This window comes from Crassostrea angulata, chromosome 8 (assembly GCF_025612915.1).
Source record: "Crassostrea angulata isolate pt1a10 chromosome 8, ASM2561291v2, whole genome shotgun sequence".
Classification (NCBI taxonomy): Eukaryota; Metazoa; Mollusca; class Bivalvia; order Ostreida; family Ostreidae; genus Magallana; species Magallana angulata.
In genome coordinates this window covers 7,566,475-7,587,044 of record NC_069118.1, presented here as the reverse complement: position 1 = coordinate 7,587,044, position 20,570 = coordinate 7,566,475, and the positions used below count along the sequence as shown (strand labels likewise).

Genomic DNA, 20,570 nt, shown 5'->3' with positions numbered 1-20,570 from the left:
AACAGTACTAACTAATGGATAAGTATGAAACATAACTAACTAATGGATAGGTATAAACAGTACTAATTAATGGATAGGTATAAACATTACTAACTAATGGATAAGTATAATACATAACTAACAACTGGATAGGTATAAAACATAACTAACTAATGGATAGGTATAAAACATTACTAACTAATGGATAGGTATAAAACATTACTAACTAATGGATAGGTATAAAACATTACCAACTAATGGATAAGTATAATACATAACTAACTAATGGATAGGTATAAACATTACTAACTAATGGATAGATATAAAACATTACCAACTAATGGATAAGTATAATACATAACTAACTAATGGATAGGTATAAAACATTACCAACTAATGGATAAGTATAATGCATAACTAACTAATGGATAGGTATAAACATTACTAACTAATGGATAAGTATAAAACATAACTAACTAATGGATAAGTATAATACATAACTAACTAATGGATAGGTATAAACATTACTAACTAATGGATAGATATAAAACATTACTAACTAATGGATAGGTATAAACATAACTACCTAATGGATAAGTATATTACATAACTAACTAATGGTTAAGTATAATACATAACTAACTAATGGATAGGTATAAACATTACTAACTAATGGATAGATATAAAACATAACTACCTAATGGATAAGTATAAAACATAACTAACTAATGGATAAGTATAATACCTAACTTACTAATGGATAGGTATAAACATTACTAACTAATGGATAGATATAAAACATTACTAACTAATGGATAAGTATAAAACATAACTACCTAATGGATAAGTATAATACATAACTAACTAATGGATAGGCATAAACATTACTAACTAATTGATAAGTATAAAACATAACTACCTAATGGATAAGTATAATACATAACTAACTAATGGATAAGTATAATACCTAACTAACTAATGGATAGGTATAAACATTACTAACTAATGGATAGGTATAAAAAATTACCAACTTATGGATAAGTATAATACATAACTAACTAATGGATAGGTATAAACATTACTAACTAATGGATAACGATAAAACATAACTACCTAATGGATAAGTATAATACATAACTAACTAATGGATAAGTATAATACAGTAAAACACGCTTATAACGAAGTCGCAGGGACGGACAATTTAACTTCGTTATAAGCGTAATTCGTTATATCCGTCAAGTTTACAACATGAAAAAGAGTCTTGGGGAATGAAATTCACTTCGCTGTAAGCGTCAATTCATAATAAGCGTGTTCGCTAAAACCGTGTTTTACTGTACATAACTAACTAATGGATAGGTATAAACATTACTAACTAATGGATAGGTATAAAACATAACTAACTAATGGATAGGTATAAAACATAACCAACTAATGGATAAGTATAATACATAACTAACTAATGGATAGTTATAAACTTTACTAATTAAATAAAGGATAGGTATAAAACATTACCAACTAATGGATAAGTATAATACATAACTAACTAATGGATAAGTATAATACATAACTAACTAATGGATAGGTATAAAACATTACTAACTAATGGATAACGATAAAACATAACAAACTAATGGATAGGTATAAAACATAACTAACTAATGGATAGGTATAAAACATAACTAACTAATGGATAAGTATAAACATTACTAACTAATGGATAGGTATAAAACATAACTAACTAATGGATAGGTATAAAACATTACCAACTAATGGATAAGTATAATACATAACTAACTAATGGATAGTTATAAACTTTACTAACGAATGGATAAGTATAAAACATAACTAACTAAAGGATAGGTATAAAACATTACCAACTAATGGATAAGTATAATACATAACTAACTTATGGATAGGTATAAACATTACTAACTAATGGATAGGTATAAAACATAACTAACTAATGGATAGGTATAAAACATTACCAACTAATGGATAGGTATAAAACATAACTAACTAAAGGATAGGTATAAAACATTACCAACTAATGGATAAGTATAATACATAACTAACTAATGGATAGGTATAAAACATTACCAACTAATGGATAAGTATAATACATAACTAACTAATGGATAGGTATAAACATTACTAACTAATGGATAGGTATGAAACAGTGCTAATTAATGGATAAGTATGAAACATAACTAACTAATGGATAGGTATGAAACAGTACTAACTAATGGATAGGTATGAAACAGTACTAACTAATGGAAAGGTATGAAACATAACTAACTAATGGAAAGGTATGAAACAGTACTAACTAATGGATAGGTATGAAACAGTACTAATTAATGGATAGGTATGAAACATAACTAACTAATGGATAGGTATGAAACATAACTAACTAATGGAAAGGTATGAAACAGTACTAATTAATAGATAAGTATGAAACATAACTAACTAATGGAAAGGTATGAAACAGTACTAATTAATGGATAGGTATGAAACATAACTAACTAATGGAAAGGTATAACCATATACCTAATAGATGGATAGGTATAAAACATAACTAACTCGGAGCGCCTGATAAATGCACGTTTGCCTGCCTACCAAGAATGACCTAGTGATGTCACTGACTATTTTCATCAATTCTAATATAGAACATTCTGATGAATTTTCATGGAATGTATAGTTGTTCATCAGCAGTAAATGTCTCAAACATTTCCAATCAGGCCCCTTACATGAATTCTTTTATCAAACATGATGTGGGTTTGCCTTGTGTTTATTTTCTTATTATTTCTTTTTACATTTTCCTGGGGTTTTTTTCTTTGTTGAATATATGTATATAAATAAAATGTATATTTCATATACATGTAGAAATCTGAGAGTTCAGATAGAGAGGTGACATGTCTGTCTGTTGATTGGCACTTAATATTGGTACACAAATTATTAATCGTTGCAGTTTACACGGAGATTCTTACGGTAGTGAAATTGTCGGGAAATTGATACAAATATTTAAACTGCATCAACAGTGGAACTTATGAGTCGAGTCGATCTGTGTGTCGATGCCTGAGGCTCATTGCATTCGTCTCCATTCTGATATTAGCTTCCATTGTTTATTTCTAGAACAGCATTGTGCATCGAACTACACCCTGCATTGAATGTCAAAACTTACCACAGATCGATGGATATTAATTCTTCATGGATAATTTAGATGTTTTAACAAATTTTCTAGCAAAACCATTCCTACACATCACTGCCCGTGATATTTATGGCGGCTTTCTGATCTTCAGCATTTTTGCCAATTGATCAATTTCTATTGATTTTTTTAGGATTTCAAACTTCTGAAGCGACATGTATAATTCATCACCTGAGTTCACTTTTAGCAGGCAACATCGTTCCAAACAGACGACAAGGAGACAATCGGAGGTGTCGCCAGCGCCAAATATGTTCCTCCGATATATTGTTGTCTTCAGTGTGGCGTTCGTTTTTATCCAACCAAGTAAGATTTTTTTAATCTCTCTCTCTCTCTCTCTCTCTCTCTCTCTCTCTCTCTCTCTCTCTCTCTCTCTCTCTCTCTCTCTCTCTCCAAATTCATTTAGATTTAAAGTTCGTATAGGTATAATAAAAAATTGCATTTTTTTAAATGATTAGAAATTAATTAGTGTTTAATTTACGTCTTCAATATCAATGCTGGATGTCTAGTAACCTGCATTACAAAAATATATTTTTGAGCCATTAATTACATGTAATGCATGCAATCGTTTAAGTCTGCTATCGGTCCTTGAGAGCATTTAGGTATTATGAAGACCCACACTGTCTTTACGCTCAAACTTAGCGTACATTAATTTTCATTGTTTCAGATTGTATCGTTATCATTACAATCAAGGCTTGCCATTTTTCTCGTTCAATCAATATATACTTTTAGACTCGCTTTGAAATCATTGCTACGATGTTAATAGAAAAATAATTCTAGTTCGATCACTATTGGTTACCGCGTGAATGGGTTTTTTTCTGAACCGGGCTTGTTATAAAAGACGACGGACGAATTAATTGTTTTTACATAAGATTATGAAAATATTATTATGTAACGTTTATGATAAATGCACAGATTGTCTATTCAGATGAACAATATATTTGTATTCTAAACAAAAAGAGTTTTTTTTTAGGGGGAGAGGGGGGATATCCCCCCTCTCCGAAATAAAAGATATAGTATAGACGAGTGAAAAGGGGAATATGAAATCTCAACATTAATTTATTTACTCAAAAATGTCATCATTTAGCCAACACCTTGCTCAGCCAAGTCAGTTGAAGCATCCGATTTGGATCTGTAAATTGTTGCCTGTGCAAAACTTACGCATCCTTTTCAAAAAATCAATTATTTAATTTTTGTTAAAGTGGTGCAATTTTTTTGTAACTCATTTATTTATTGTTTAAAGGTCAGAATTTTATGCATGCTAGATATCTGATATTACAAATCGGGTACATTCAAGCAGGAGAGTATGAAAGAGAGTTTTAAATATAAAAGCAATTGATCTCGAAAAACAATTTCCCTGAAGTTTTAGATCGATTCAAATTCCATTCTTTATTGATACATGATCATATTCGGATATTTTCTAACTACATTTTTTGCAGTACAATTCACCAGATGCCAGTATATATTCATCGATGCATTTTCTTATTGTTTAAAAGAGTTAAGTTATTTTTTTTGTTAAAAAAAACACTCATGTTTAACTACGATCAGATTGAAGCATTTTCATTTGTAATCGGAGACTTTCAACAGATTTTTAAATTGTGTGATAAACACCAATTTTTGAAGAGAAACATATTGATAGCAAATGGTTTCTGATATTTTTTTTACGATAGTATGTTAAAGATGATATTCATAAACTTAAGATTGGTAAAGACAGTACATTCTTGTAAAACAGCTAAATTTCACAGATAGATTTTGGCATGACTCAGTGCTGCTTTCTTGTGGTTTTTTCTTCAAATATCAACATTTTTTAAATCAAGATATATATATATATATATATATATATATATATATATATATATATATATATATATATATATATATATATATATATATATATATATATATATATATATACTACTCTTTAATAATCAAAGAGCAAGAACTGTTTTCGATATTTTTTTTTCAGTCAACGTTAACACGTCACACACATAGTGTGTTTGGTTAACGCATATATATGAACCAGATTAGATCAATTCAGTGAGACTACCGGAAATGCTTTATGATAATTCCGCGCACTAATCAATGCGCATTACGTGCCATAAAAAAATGGAGCTTTGATATTCAACAATTTTACTTGATTCAGGTCAAAGCACTCTCTTAATTGCTCTGCAATTACAAATAAGATGCATACTAAAAACGTCGGTCGTTAAACCAAAACAATGATGTATCGAATAAGCTTTTAATTTCATATCAAATGCATATTTTTGGTAAAACATTTCAAAATTTACTTGAATGTTGCTTTGCAAAAGCAATGGATTAAACAACGTTTAAAAAATTTCGAATTGCACTTTCCTTGTGTCCTTTAGGAGAAACAGTCTTTCCTGGATGTGGAACCAATCCGACAAAAAAGATCCAAGTTTGTGTTTAAAAAAACCCCAGAGTTTTTGGAGCTATTATAATTGTACTGAAAGAGTTCGTATACCACTTTAGGACAAAAGGTCTTTCGCTATTTTGATAATTTTCTGATTTTCTTTTTTTTTACATCTAAAATACTAAATTGAAACAATTGCAGACATAAATCCTCCTTGGATCAGCAAGCTTTTTCCCTACCTTTTTTGCAATTTAATAGTTTTTATCTATTGGCATGAAAATTAGAACAATTTTATTTTTGCAACCTCACTCTGGGGGATTACTATTTCATGAACACTTTTTTCTGCTAATACTGACATACATGTTCCTTTTTCTTACTATTTACTTTGATTCCACATTTACTGTTCGTTTCCCCCCAGCCCTGCATACCATCGCATCACTTCTTTGTTTTCTTCTGTTAAAGAAAAAAAATTAAATCTAAACATTGTGTTCACCAATTAGCTTCTGCTATTATCATATTTACAAATTTGAAGATGGGGGAGTAAGATGGCGCAAATGCCCATTCGGTTTAGTAGTGAAATACAATTTTGAATTTATATTTTTCCCAATAAAATCTATTCAAATATATTATAATACAAGTTTGCAAACGCATAATTTCTAAATTTAATCAGTTTTTAATATATTTAACAAGAAAAAAAATATTGCCAGAAATTTTTGCGGTATCGAATCCATAACATAAAAACCTTATATATTTAAGGTTAGCTTATGTCGGGTACTCTAACCACTGAGCCATTTCAGACATAACAAAGTAGGCTGTTTAAATATTATGAGAAACTTTGACCGCGAGTTTACGGACTTGTATTATTTTTTCAAAACGTTCAATTGTTGACATACAAAATGATATTTTTAATGTGTAGTGGGTCATCTCTCCACGTTTTTGTTGCCTTGAAGTTCTAAAAAATTACAGTATTTGCAGGTTTTGATACGTATACGCCTGTTTGAGTCAACATATTTCAAGTATTGAACATGTTTATAGGTTAAAAATCAATGATATGTTAAATGTATTATGTTTTAAATGATTTTTTAAAAATATATCAGATTTATTGATACTTTAATTTTTCAGTAGCTTGTCCAACCGTGTATGGGCATTTCACACGCCTTATCCACCCATCTTCTTTTAAAGAAGCTATATAACAATTAGTCTAGTCTATTATATCGAGAAACCTCCAAATCCTCGCATTGAGTCCAAAGCTCTCTGACTTTTATACACATTTAACATATTAATCATAATTTTTATGTAAAACACACACCTACAACACACAAACGGTCATACTCTAAATAATGCATAAGATTTGAGTTGAAAAAAAATGATTTGAGTTTTTATGTTCCTGACATTGAACAATTTTGTGTTTAGTATTTTTTTTAATGCATATTGTAAAGTTAGAAAGAAAGTCGATGACATCGGGCAATAAAAATATCGCATCGAAACATTGCTTTCTTCATAATATACAGTTTACAACCATAAAAAAGTGACTTATGAGTTTAAGACCCCAAAACTAACATTATGTGCCCTGTTGTCAAGTATTTCATTGAATGGTTGGTCTTCGATCCACATCAAGTCAAGGTCTATTTTCAAATAACACCCGGTCCGGCATTAGGCTTCTGACGACCTCTTCAGTAGAGCTGTTTGAATCAATAAGTCAACCACCGTTCTGAAACTCAAGTCTTAATGTGTTTGAACATAAAACACATTTCATCCTACCCCTGAAATTGCTTTACAGTTTGTCATTTTTGTTAAGGCATATAATAAGAAATTTAAATTGAAATTCGAGAGAAAATCATTCTTTTCATTTTAATGTTTTTTGATTAATTGCTAGTCTGTACAAATCAAGACAGTATGCGGCGTCACTACAGATACCAAATCAAATACAGTAAATCTAATAAGTCATACATGTAATTTGTACAAAGCATTGTAATTAAAGTATCATTATACAAAAAATGAAATGCACAGATTCGGAATCAAATCATAAAAATGAAATACATAACCCATGAAGGTAGACCTGTTCTTAAATGGGCCGGAACTTTCCACCGCAAAGGCCTATAAGTGACATTACAGGTCTGCCCCGGACCATTTTATGGGGTGAACCTTTAATTATACGACAATGCAATTTTGCAGTGAGGAATTTTCATTGTCTACAGGTCACGCCGCAGCTCCTGCGGCTCTCACCCCCGGCGTTGCGGTCAAGGCCGAATACTCCGCGGTCACAGACCTCTTCTTGGGGTCAAAGGTCGCATTCACTCTGACCGTGGGGTTCCCAGCAGGGGTCACTAGTGGTGTCATTGTGGAGATCCTCCCCTCCACTAACGTTACCATCATGGCGGTTGGTTCGGTCAATATGACAAGGGGAGCTAACCTCGACATCGATCCAAACACGAAGCTGGTCTATCACCCTTCTGAGGAATCCAAGGACGTTAGTTGTTTTTTCTGTTCATCTTCACGAATTCTCTAAAACAAATAATAACATGTTTTTTTTTTATTTTGGCATGTTTTGTGACTTGGGTTTTTTTTAATCATTAATTATTTTTTTTATTTGGTATTTGCTGTGTATTGATTCTTTATTATTTTATTATTTATTTCTAAAGAATTTTTCGATTTTGGTTTTGTTTCTATAAATAGATTTTTTTCTCTCCCAGGCCGCCTTCAAAATCTACACTCGTGGAGTGTACAACTTTTCTGACGTGAATAACGCCAACACCAACACCGCAGACGCCGAGAACAACCTGGTGATTGAGTACGAGGCCTTCGTGGTCTCGGTGGACGGCCTGACAGATGGCGCCACGCACTGGGTGAGCGCGGGGATAGAGTACAACAACAGTTACAACGTGTGGATAGGACAGGTCTCATACACTATGAAGACAGCCGCCCCTGTAAGTAATGGATGTATGTAGAACAGAACTATTTAGAATCATGTAGGTCAGGTGGACAGCCGCCCCTGTACTGTACGTGTAGGTACGAGGTAAATGTAGAAACTATGTAGTATCACACAGGACGGGTATCCAGTCGTAAACGGACAAAGCATGGAACCAAATATTTTTCCAGGGGAGGTGGATGTGTGATTCCGAGAAAAACTTGTTTGCCAAGAGGCTTCCAATGCCTTTTTTCAATAACTTTACCTTTCAAATTAACTAAGTTTTAAATTTTTGATGGTGGTAAATCCAAATATCGGACCCCCCTTTTTTTCTAGATCAGTGCATGAGGATTGCAAGTTTACTTGTATTTGAAAGGTCGGATGTTTTGTGATATAAGAACAGCGAGTCGATCCTGAATGCAATATATAGCAGTAGATACCGTATATAAATCCGGGCTTTTTTGCGTCTAAATTAAAAGTTAAGAAAGAAGTTTCAAACCATTCCCTAGATCCGTGCATGGTATGTTCTTCTATCAGGTTATTGAGCAAAAATCATTCACTCTAAATCATTGTTGCATCATTGCAAAATTTAAAAAAAAAACCACTTTACACAGTAATATTTGACATTCAAATCAAACGTATTTATTTTTTCTCTTGAAGACTCTCACTAAAACCCCCACGTACAACTTGACGTCTCCCGCCAGCGCTACTTCAATGGATAAAGGGGAGAAACTGACGGTGTTGTTCGAAACATGGATGCCTTACCCAAGTCCAGACATGGCGGCAGAGGCGTTCAGTCTCCATAGCGACCCTAATAACAACCATCTCCAAATGGTGTCACTAAGGGTCAAGGCGATAGGGCAAAACTTTGATGGAACAACTGTGGCGCCACAGGTTTGTTTTCATTGAATACGTCATCCTAATAAGAGCGCGGGCATGTTAAGGCTTCCCGATGGATTTGTCAGCGATATGTAGAAAGTCACTTGTCTGTACTTCACACGATATGACGTCATAATTAACTTTGACGTCACGATCTGCATTCCTGTCGATAGTTGTCAGGGAATGTATCTTAACGTTAAAAGTGAATTATATCAAACCAGTATAATACTGCAAGTTTCCTTTACATAGATGCTGCCGTTAATGCTAGACGTACAGAATTCATTCATATTAAAAACCAGTATCAAATAATCGGCAGTTTTAAAGTTTCGTTTTAAGTAAAAGACTATTTATAAACTAGTGGTTTAGAGATTCTCCCTGCTACATGTAAACAACTGAATGAAGAACTTTTAATGCATGTAAAAACCAGCTTGGCGCAGGTGAAAGATCAACACAATTTTAGAATATTTTACGTAATATTGGTAGAGAATATAGGTACCAACGTGAATCGTGCTTGGGAAACCTATGGATTTACCCCATTTTTTTGTAAATCGCTTTTGATTAGTAAAAATGTGCATTAAATTGATGATTTTGTGGAATGTTTCAACAATATCTTCCATAAACGAAATATCTTTTTCTTTCCCAAGCAATAACTTCAAAGTATATGACTTAACAAAGGTTTTTTCTTTAAAAATGTATAATTTAATGTAATTAATCACCTGCGCCGATGCGATTTAAATAGATCATTTGCAATATTAGGATTCGTCCGTCACGTGATTACAAAGTACATATGACGTCATAAAAATGCATCAAATAAAATGTTTAACATCGATGCCAATAAATGTAACATCAATTTTAAGAAATACCCCCTGTCCCTGTCGAAGTATTTTTGCGATGATTCAAATAATATTGTTTTCCAGCCGTATTTTAGCGTCGGGACGCCTTAACATTGCTGCGAGAAAATTACCATGGGAAAAAAATAAGTGACAATAATGCCTTTCAGGTTGACTTGTCCAAAATTACATCGACGGGGGTCCTGTGTAACACGAGCTGGTCCGGAAGTAGACGGGTCCGAGTGGCTCTTCCAACGACTCTCACAAACAAAGGTATACCTTTACTAAATTATACTAAACACTAACAAAGGTACAACCTTTACTAAATTATACTAAACACTAACAAAGGTACCACCTTTACTAAATTACACTAAAACGCGAACAAAGGTACAACCTTTACATAACTACACTCAAGACTAACAAAAGTACATCCTTTACAAAACTACACTAAAATACTGACAAAGGTACAACCTATCCTAAATCACATTAATAGCTATCATCAACCTAAACCAAATGACACAAAGTACAAATCAACAATGTATATCCAATCAATTGTCCTTACAAAACACGACATATATACTCATGCAGAAATGCAAATGCACACATATTTTATTATAATTACGTGTTGCAAATTTGTCTTCTGATTGGCTTTTTCATTAAATTGTAGATTTTGGTGTCCTGTCTATTTTAAATTTGCAAAATCAAGAGTTCTTTTTTATATTGATTCGCATTTGATGTTTCTTGGGCTCCTGAAATAGTTACCTGCATATTCCGGACAGTGAAATTGAACTGCAATAGTTTGAATAACTATATTTTCATTGACATCTATTATTACAGTTGATCATTTTTGGTATGTTCTTCTTATTGCAAACATCATCTGCAACCAAGAAAGGTTGTCCAAGGAATGCTTCGTTAATATAAAAAAAAAAAAAGATCACGATACAAAAAAAAACAGTCTTGTACATGATCTATTTCTGTGCTTTTACTTACACTACTACCATTGAATTTTGTCAAAACTGTATAAAATAAAACTTCGAGTTAGAACTCGTATGTATCGTTAATCGTATTTGCTTCTTTTTATTTTCCGTCTTTTTTAAAAAGGTTCCAAGTCTGATTTCCTTCATACATTGTTTTTCAGTTTTTGTAGTCTTAAATCAATGGCATCTTTTCCAGGTTTTAAATATCGAAAACAAATTCTAATGAATAATACAAACCGCACAAGTACGAAAAATATTCAATATTCTACCCTTTTCTTAAATGTAGCACTGATATTGAAAGCAAACACAGATAATGGAATATTTGATGAGACTCGACTTTCACAGAATATAACTGCAGACATTTACATATGCAGACCGGGTCGATTGAATACCATCGATTATAATAATCCTGGGTTGCGTTTTTTTTCTTGGAATACAGAATCGCTTTCAACGTCTCCATCCACGAGTACAGCAGACGACAGAATCGAATTCGAAGCCATAATAACCATGACTTCGGATGCTGTAGAGGGAGATATTTATCCGGTCGGGTTCGGGATTGAGGTGGATGCAGCGGAAGTGTGGGTCTCATACTTCAACATAACAGCAAATGCTCCCTCGGGATCATTGGTAAACCCATCTCACCGAATAAATCAACTCTGCCTGACAAATTCTAATCCATTGCTGCAACAAAATACTCACAGAGCCCCGAAAATATTTCTATACTGTTTGATTTACGTTTCAAAAACGTTTTAATAATGATGTTTACATAAAAATAATTATCTTTTTTAAGATTTTTTATCCCTAGAGGTCTAAATTACGTAATACAATTTTTTTTTACAGATCCTTGCTTTGGTACATTTAAGATGAAATAACATCTGTCGGATAAATAATGATTCATTCCGTTAAAAGCGTTTTTTTTATACATGTATGAGCATCCCATATTCAAAATACATCTCCATTTTTTAATTGATTTCCATATTCGTTTTAGTCGGCTATGTCACTTAACATTGGTGACGTGAATACAACGGCATGCGTCGGCGCGATGAATGAGTTCACTGTCAACATCAGCACTGCTGAGACGGGACTTACAGCGTTCTCTTTCAACGTGGAAGTGGTGGACTCGAACAACATCAAACCATCGGGGGTCATGGTTGCCCATATGGAGGTTTTGGAGACCGGAAGTAATGTTCTCTGCAGCGAGGTCAACTTTACCACTACCAGTACTACACTTAACACTGCCGTAGACAACTCCGGGAGTATGGAGTTTAACATCACTAACTTTGGTACCATGACAGACCTTGGCGGGAATAGCACAATCACTGTGAAGGTAGTTTTGGTGCCGTTACCAGGATATGCAGTGACGGGGGACGCATACAAAGTGAAAATTGGGCTTACTGGTCACACGACAACGATGGATGAGACTACGGTGCTCGACATCTCGTGTGAAAATCAACCCGATGTAAGTGGCTCGTTTAAAATGGCTGATCCGCTCTTTTTTAACATATGTGGATACTGTGCAATGTTATTTGAGCTACGAGTAAGAAATTGGCTTGGTCGAATTTTACTAAGATACATGTACACTACAATATTCAGGGGTCAACTTTGTAAAAAAAAAAAAAAAAATTACTATCTTTAACTCTCTACCATTTCTGTAGGCTCCTGTTAACTACGTTTTCGATTTCTATCACAACTGCACCGGAAACTGCTTGACAAGGGGATCTGTGTTCGAATTCTTCCTGGATATCACAACAGAGAGAAACAAGAATCCGGGGCGCGTAAACGTAGAGCTTGCCGTGCCCACTAACGAATCTGAGTCCTTCTTTGTCATCTGTGGGTACGAGGTCGTCAAGATCGGATCGAATCTGAAGTGTATCTCCAACAAAACAATAACGGAGGCAACCAATGTCACAACGTAAGAATTAACCTAACTACTTATTGTGAGGAGGTCATTGAAAGTACATTGTTATAACGCACTTTGAACAATTTAAAAAATTCATTAAAAATTCTTTAAAAAAATTCAAAATACGTTAATTTTGGGACCAAATCAACGCAACTTGAAAAAATTTACAATCAAATTGAATGTACTGGGAATTGAATCGTATCTTTATCTTTAGGTGTTACTACCCCCCCCCCCCCCTTTCCCCGTTCTCAAAAACGGTAAGTCATATTCATTGATGTTTACAAATCATCAAACTATCGACTAATTAAAAATCGAACCCCAGAATGGTGATTTAAACATTTTTTTTTTCAAAGTGCGTTAAGTGTTGACATTAAATCATATTGATGTGCCGTTATAAAGCGTGCACTTTGAAAAAAAATCAAAGTGAGTTAGCTTGGTCCCAAATTTGGGTACTTTGAAAAAAAAATTAAGTGTGCAGTTTTTTAAAGTGCGTAGCCACAGTGCGTTCTAGATCTAAAATTACTACGGAATTAGATTAGATTCAAAAGCTGGTGGGGAAAAAACGTAACAGAGCAGACAGTCAATGTACATCATTGGAAACTCAATGTTACTGGTGACTTATTTCGTAAATTTTAATGCTTAGTTCGGGTGATGGTACAATAAAGATTGATCAATAATCCTAAATACCGACCAGAGTTCTAAGTGAGAGATTCTAAAATAACCTTGAACAAGCAAATATTTACATTAAAACTGACTGATAAGAATATAGATCAATTTGTCAAGAACTAACGGATCTGAAGCAACATCAATATTTTTCCTTTAGTAAAGGCGTCATGGTTAAAAATTATGGTATATAAAAATATATAGATTATTGAAATATTGAATATAGTTCATCTTATAAAATGTATTAAAAATCAAAAGGCATGGCATGTATACATGTATATAGATTAAAAAATACTGAATACTTGAATCAAAGTACTAAAGAAGAATGTTTGCTTGGCTTATAAAATCAATGTCTGTAGCGATTTTTTTTTTAAATAATAAAATAATAAATGTTTACTATATCAACAAGCAAATCAATAATTTTAAAATCACTCGATAAGTTTGAAGACGGAATTCTATCTATCTATCTATCTATCTATCTATCTATCTATCTATCTATCTATCTATCTATCTATCATCTATCTATCTATTTGTATTTTTAGCTTATCCTTATACATATTCCTTTAGGCTGTTTGGTGGGACTGTTCTTGAATTGGTGTTCTTATATTTAATTTTCTCTATAGGGTTTTCTGATGGGACTTATTTTAGAGTTGTCATGGACTTGTTTTCTTTTAAGCTGTTTGATGAGGCTTATTCTGGAATTGACATGGACTTATGTTTTCTTTAAAGTTTTCTGATGGAACTTAATCTATAGTTAAAGTATCGTTAAATTTCCCTTAAGGTTGTCTGATGGGACTTACTCTAGAGTTTATGTGTCGTTAAATTTCCCTTAAGGTTGTCTGATGGGACTTGCTCTAGAGTTGATGTGTCGTTATATTTCCCTTAAGGTTGTCTGATGAGACTTACTCTAGAGTTGATGTGTCGTTAAATTTCCCTTAAGGTTGTCTGATGGGACTTACTCTAGAGTTGATGTGTCGTTATATTTCCCTTAAGGTTGTCTGATGAGACTTACTCTAGAGTTGATGTGTCGTTAAATTTCCCTTAAGGTTGTCTGATGGGACTTACTCTAGAGTTGATGTGTCGTTATATTTCCCTTAAGGTTGTCTGATGGGACTTACTCTAGAGTTGATGTGTCGTTATATTTCCCTTAAGGTTGTCTGATGGGACTTACTCTAGAATTGACGTGTCGTTAAATTTCCATTAAGGTTGTCTGATGGGATTTACTCTAGAGTTAAAGTATCGTTAAATTTCTCTTAAGGTTATCTGACGGGACTTACTCTAGAGTTGATGTGTCGTTAAATTTCCCTTAAGGTTGTCTGATGGGACTTACTCTAGAGTTAAAGTATCGTTAAATTTCTCTTAAGGTTATCTGACGGGACTTACTCTAGAGTTGACGTGTCGTTAAATTTCCCTTAAAGTTGTCTGATGGGACTTACTCTAGAGTTTAAGTATCGTTAAATTTCCCTTAAGGTTGTCTGATGGGACTTACTCTAAAGTTAAAGTATCGTTAAATTTCCCTTAAGGTTGTCTGATGGGACTTACTCTAGAGTTGACGTGGTTTTCCCCGTGATGTGCAACCTCGGAGTCGTCAATGACACTGAGGAGGATAAAGTTCGGGTCCGGATGACGGTTAGAATCCGGAATGACACTAACGTTAATTCCACCACCGAGGAATGGTTTGGGTTAGGTTCCCGCTACAGCACCACTCAAGTCTGGGTCGGACAATACAAAATCTGCATTCGGGCACCTGTAAGTTTCAATCCATTTTAGCAAATATAAACGTTCCGTTTCATGTCAGTAGCTACGGTGCAAAAGTATGAAAATTTACCGTTCAATTCAATAAATAATAAACCTCAAGTGTTTTGTTCCTTTGTAGTTTTAGATATACAGAGATTGTTAAAAGATACTTTGATTCTTTGATTTAAAATTAATTTTATGCTTTACAATGAATTATATGCGTGAAAAATAGCAACGCAAAAAAGATATTAAAAAAATCGAAGCTTTAAATTAGTCAAGCATTCTCGAGTTCGTTATATCTATTTATATTAAGTGACAAGCATTTTTTAATATAATTTTACAGGACCACTATTCAGAACTTGCCCGCGTCCTGGGGGTAGCCATCAACCCCGCGGACTTGGTGGGAGATTTTCCAGGGGTCAGAGGGATTGAGTACAGTTTTGATGGTATTGAGTTCAAGGACAAACCTGTTGTCGTGAGTTAACTATGTATACCAGTTAATATTTTACCTCAATCCAATACATCTACTTTTTAACCTTTAACTAAGTGGTAGAGAGGCTATCATTGGTAAGAAAATATAATATTAAACTTTTTATATGTACCTCAGTGATCATATATGTGTTATCTTGACAAGTAAACATTGCATGCATGATTAATATGTTACAGTAATTATTTATTTCATCTTTATACGTGTACTAATAATATTTATTTAAAAACTAATCATACTCTTATTTGCCTAGAGATAGAAAAAGACTATCATATTACCAAGACTATTTATCATCCTTGATGACGAATTGTCGATTAGAACGACGTCATGAAATATATAACAAGACAAACTACGTGTTTATGTCATAGTAAAGATGGGTTATTTTTTTTTGTTTAATGAAGGCTTGAATTCTATTTACAGTTTACTCCGGATGTGGGGAATTCCTCGGTGTACAACATCGACAAACCCTTCATCACCAAGTACGTGGGCATGACCAATCACCCGAACCAGACGTGCCAGGCCAGCTGCTACGTCAACCACGAAATGGTGGTCACAAAACGTACGTTAAAATTAACATGGTTGGGTAGACCAGTGCCCTCTTGTTCTATGTTCCTAACAGACTCCAGATGCATTCATATAACTCCAGGAAAGCGATTACGCTTCGAAAATTAAAAAAAATATATGTATATGGCATCAAAACCGACAAATATATGGTCTTTCGGGGGGGGGTTTCAACAAAAGCGAATAAATTTTTTGGGTTAAAAAAAATGAGGAAATAAAAGAATGACGTGATATCTTGGATATACGAGGGTTGTCCCAAAATAGCGTAGACAAGTGGTGCATGTTATTCATGATCAGTTAATCGACGACAAAGGAAGATGAAATTTGTGCCACAAAGGGTTCAAGAAATTTGCATTCAAATAATGTTTTAAAATCAAATATTGTTTGCGATTAAATTCGTGAAATGAAAGCATGTTAGATCAGAAATTCGACATGCGGCGCAATGCCAAAAACAAAAAGTTAAAATCAACATAATGGAATGAAAATTGCGAGGAAAAGTACTTTTTGAATGAAAAAATCAAATAAAACATACATTGATATTTGATATTAATTCTATTATTTACTCAGAAAATGTTTTGGCTGTAACAAAACTTTTAAATATTATATAGCGCGTTTTGTGACAAGTTGAAAAGTTAACTCGTAATAAAGTGACGATGTCAGCGTTTAAGGCGGCGCAGCAGTAACTGATACAATTTTGTAAAAACCATGAAATAAATCCTAAGCGGCTTTGGAAGTATTAAAATGAAATTAACAAAATCGATTAGAAATGCGTTTTGTGAATAAGTAGTTAAACAACATTGAAAATATTTGAACAAGTATGATGACAATAAGTGAAAAAAGAAACCCCGAACAATATCAATGGATATCAAAATCCAGAACGACACATTTCGGTAAGAAAGAAGTTAGACAACAAGTAATACAGGACAAGTTTGGAGCCGACAGATCGTTTGTACTTAGAAAATATTTTTGAAAAAAACACAAAAACACAAAAACTAGAAATATATGTTGAATGTGCACTCAGGGTACATGTTCAAAGATGATATTGTTTCTAAGACATTTTCGGAAATAAAACGTAAATGTTGTCGTAAAACGATGTTGAGGGTTTAGCAACAACGTAAAACTGGAAATTTTCGACGTCGCACATTGCGCCGCCTGACAAAACTTGTTAATAATTATTCATTTTCTCGAGAAATAAATAAAGTACAGATTTGAATTTTTCAGTATTGTTTGCCAAAGGGTCATTGAAGAAAACATAGAAGTTTTGAAATGAAATTGCAGTGAACAAATTATAAGTTATGTGTCCTGTCTACATTATTTGGGACAACCCTCGTACTTAGCTACATGTACATGTATAGCGAGCACACAGTGGTCGTATCTTTTTGTTTGGCGTTGCCAGTGACTAACTTGACTTACTTATTTTTATAAAACTTTAAGACGTATCACGCTTACTTGAATTTTTTTTAAGTGTATCTAGTTTTGATCGTTTTGTAGTTGATGGTTATCTGGAAATATTTAACGATAACACCGGGGCGCTCAAAAGTCAAACCCCGATCGCTCTGGACGGTGACAACGACACCTGCTTTGCTCTTCCGGTACAGGGTGACACACCGCCGTTGTTCTGGACGCGGATGAATACATCAGTGGTTCTTGGAATTAGTGCCTCACAGTTTGATATAGTTATTACCGGGGAGGGTATATCCTGTGCCAAGCACTCCAACAACAGAGTATTACAGGTGAAATAAGATTATTAAGTTATCTTGATTATAATGTATGGCGTGCATTATAAAGAGTCTCCTGTAATTGAAACAACAAAGTATTTTCCTTTAATATTGATAAATGGCGCTTGTGTCATCCAGTGGTTTTCCATAACTGATTAAAGTCTGACATAACGTAGCTTAGTCTTCGTTTTAAGTAATTCTGTTACTAAATAACTGATTGCGATTAAAATAAATCTTATTATAATGCCAGCATGCGTTTTTCAATACTCTTTGTGGGTTTTTTTTCTGAAACTAAAGGCAACTGTAATTTTGTTAAAGAAGACTCAAATTGTGAATTATTATAGCAACATCGGACAAAATGTTAAGGAACATGATCAACGTTTATCCATTTAATCGATAAACAAACGCATGAAATCAGAGTACATATATATTTAGTTTATTTACTTATTTAAATAAGTTGCTTTGTGGCATTTTTATTTTGCTTTTGTCGATTCAAATTGGATAACAAATAAAAGACAGATATTAATAAAATTTAAAACAGCAAACATTTGCTGTTTGATCAAATCACAGTATATGGTTTTGAATTACATATTTAAGGACTTCTGTAATTTCAAATATTTAGAGGTATTTGATTACTGTAGATAAGTTAAGTACCAAATTACGGCATTTATATTTACTGCAGGTGACTACACCTGCATCTTTACAGGTTTCTTACCCAGAATCCAGTTCGGTCGGAAAATTCCATGGTAACATCCAGTTCTGCACTTTGACGGACAACAACGCGGTAGCCAACAGCTTCTCTTCCTGTCAGTTCAGGTGCAAATGTCCCTCCCCCGCCAACTGCGAGGAAGTCATCATATTCCTAGCCAATGAGGAGAATGGGTCCAACTGGAAGTTGTGCGAGATCTCTGCAACTAATTTCTAGGCGTCCAATCAGGATCCTCAATTGTATCACGTGACATCCGTCCATTATTTATCTCTCCTTTACGATATGAAATCAAGATATGGTGATTTGGTAAAAATTTGCCTTTGATTTATAATAACATTCTGTCTATCTTGATTCAATTCATATTTGACATATCAACTCTAGAATCACGAACAACGACAATATATAGTGCCATTTTAGTATCAGCAGTGTATTACATTTGTTACTTATATAATGTAATACTCTCGACAGTTTCTGTAATTAGCGTTAATATAACTTGGATCCAACTTGTTACTCACGCTAAGTCGGTCGTGATTTAACCTTTTTTCTTCTTATGATGATGTTTTATTTTTTCATTTGACATTCTTATCACTGTGATTTTGTAACGAGATAAAATGTTTCAAAGAAACTTGCAAAACACCTGCTGTTAAATATATTATGTCAATGGCCATGAGTAGTTGTGCTTCTACGACAGCATTTAAGGTGGTATGGGACACCTCCATATTGTGACGTAATTCCTAAAGAATAAACAATACAATCAAGTATAACTTTAAGAATCATTTCTTTCCATACATTTCATATAGCTGCACAGCGTAATGGGTTAGACAGACAAATGCGAATCTGCAAGTCATGAGTTCCAATCCAGCTGGGGCTTTTATAATTTTTGCCTCTTCAAAAAATCTTTTAAAAATATTTTCTTGTCAAATATTTAAAATTTGAAATTTTAAAATCGGCGAAAGTATTATGATTAAAATCTACTTTCATAAACATTAATATCGACAGGTGTTCCACACCACCTTGAAGCACCAAATGTAATGTTTGTATTTTCAGTTTTCGTTCATACTTTTTATGTCAAAGCTTTTGCCCATCGTCGATGTTGCTGTACCCCCGCCATTGTAGTTAATTGGTGAAAGATGATTCTCAAGCATCAATGTCTGGTGTTTCACAGTAAATAATAATAAATAAATATGTGAAGCTTTAACAACGGACATTCAATTGAGTGTTAAACTGCTGTGATTCGCTGTAAACATTTTATGTATTACTTATATCCCCAATTATTTAAGCAGGTGCTTGTTTTAACAATGGAATGCTATGTAGCACAGATGCTTGTGGCTCAAGAACACCCCCCCCCCCAACCATCCCCTCCCGTTACGCACTCATTGGTCTTCTTGATTTATGAATACTGCATGTAATGTGAAATGTAAAAACCACCCCAAAAAACGCAGATTTAAAATTATCACAAATTAAATGTATTAACATGTACCAAAATGATTCCTTCAGACGTTTCCTAAATGAAGCACAATGCGCTTCTGCTTATGACTATATTTAAATACACGAACTGATCTATTTGACTCTGTTTCAATGTTTGCGAGGTCTTATCTAAATGTCAAAGCTGACGAATAAAAGTAGCTTTATATGTATTACAAATTAACTAA

General features: G+C 33.4%; 1 protein-coding gene across 2 annotated transcripts; it reads left to right on the top strand.

Moving 5' to 3' along the window:
• Positions 1–3,049: 3,049 nt before the first annotated feature.
• Positions 3,050–19,570, top strand: LOC128159054 (uncharacterized). 2 transcript variants are annotated; one of them, XM_052822094.1, is made up of 13 exons: positions 3,050–3,484; positions 7,748–8,019; positions 8,243–8,476; positions 9,118–9,351; positions 10,337–10,439; positions 11,583–11,770; positions 12,132–12,602; positions 12,799–13,055; positions 15,230–15,455; positions 15,787–15,918; positions 16,351–16,489; positions 17,983–18,224; positions 18,916–19,570. In XM_052822094.1, exons 1-13 carry the CDS (start codon positions 3,337–3,339, stop codon positions 19,132–19,134), a joined length of 2,865 nt encoding a protein of 954 aa, XP_052678054.1. In that variant the 5' UTR covers positions 3,050–3,336; the 3' UTR covers positions 19,135–19,570. The 2 variants fall into 2 exon arrangements, with proteins under 2 accessions (XP_052678054.1, XP_052678053.1); XM_052822093.1 differs by having other exon boundaries at positions 18,892–19,570.
• The last annotated feature ends 1,000 nt before the right edge of the window (positions 19,571–20,570 follow it).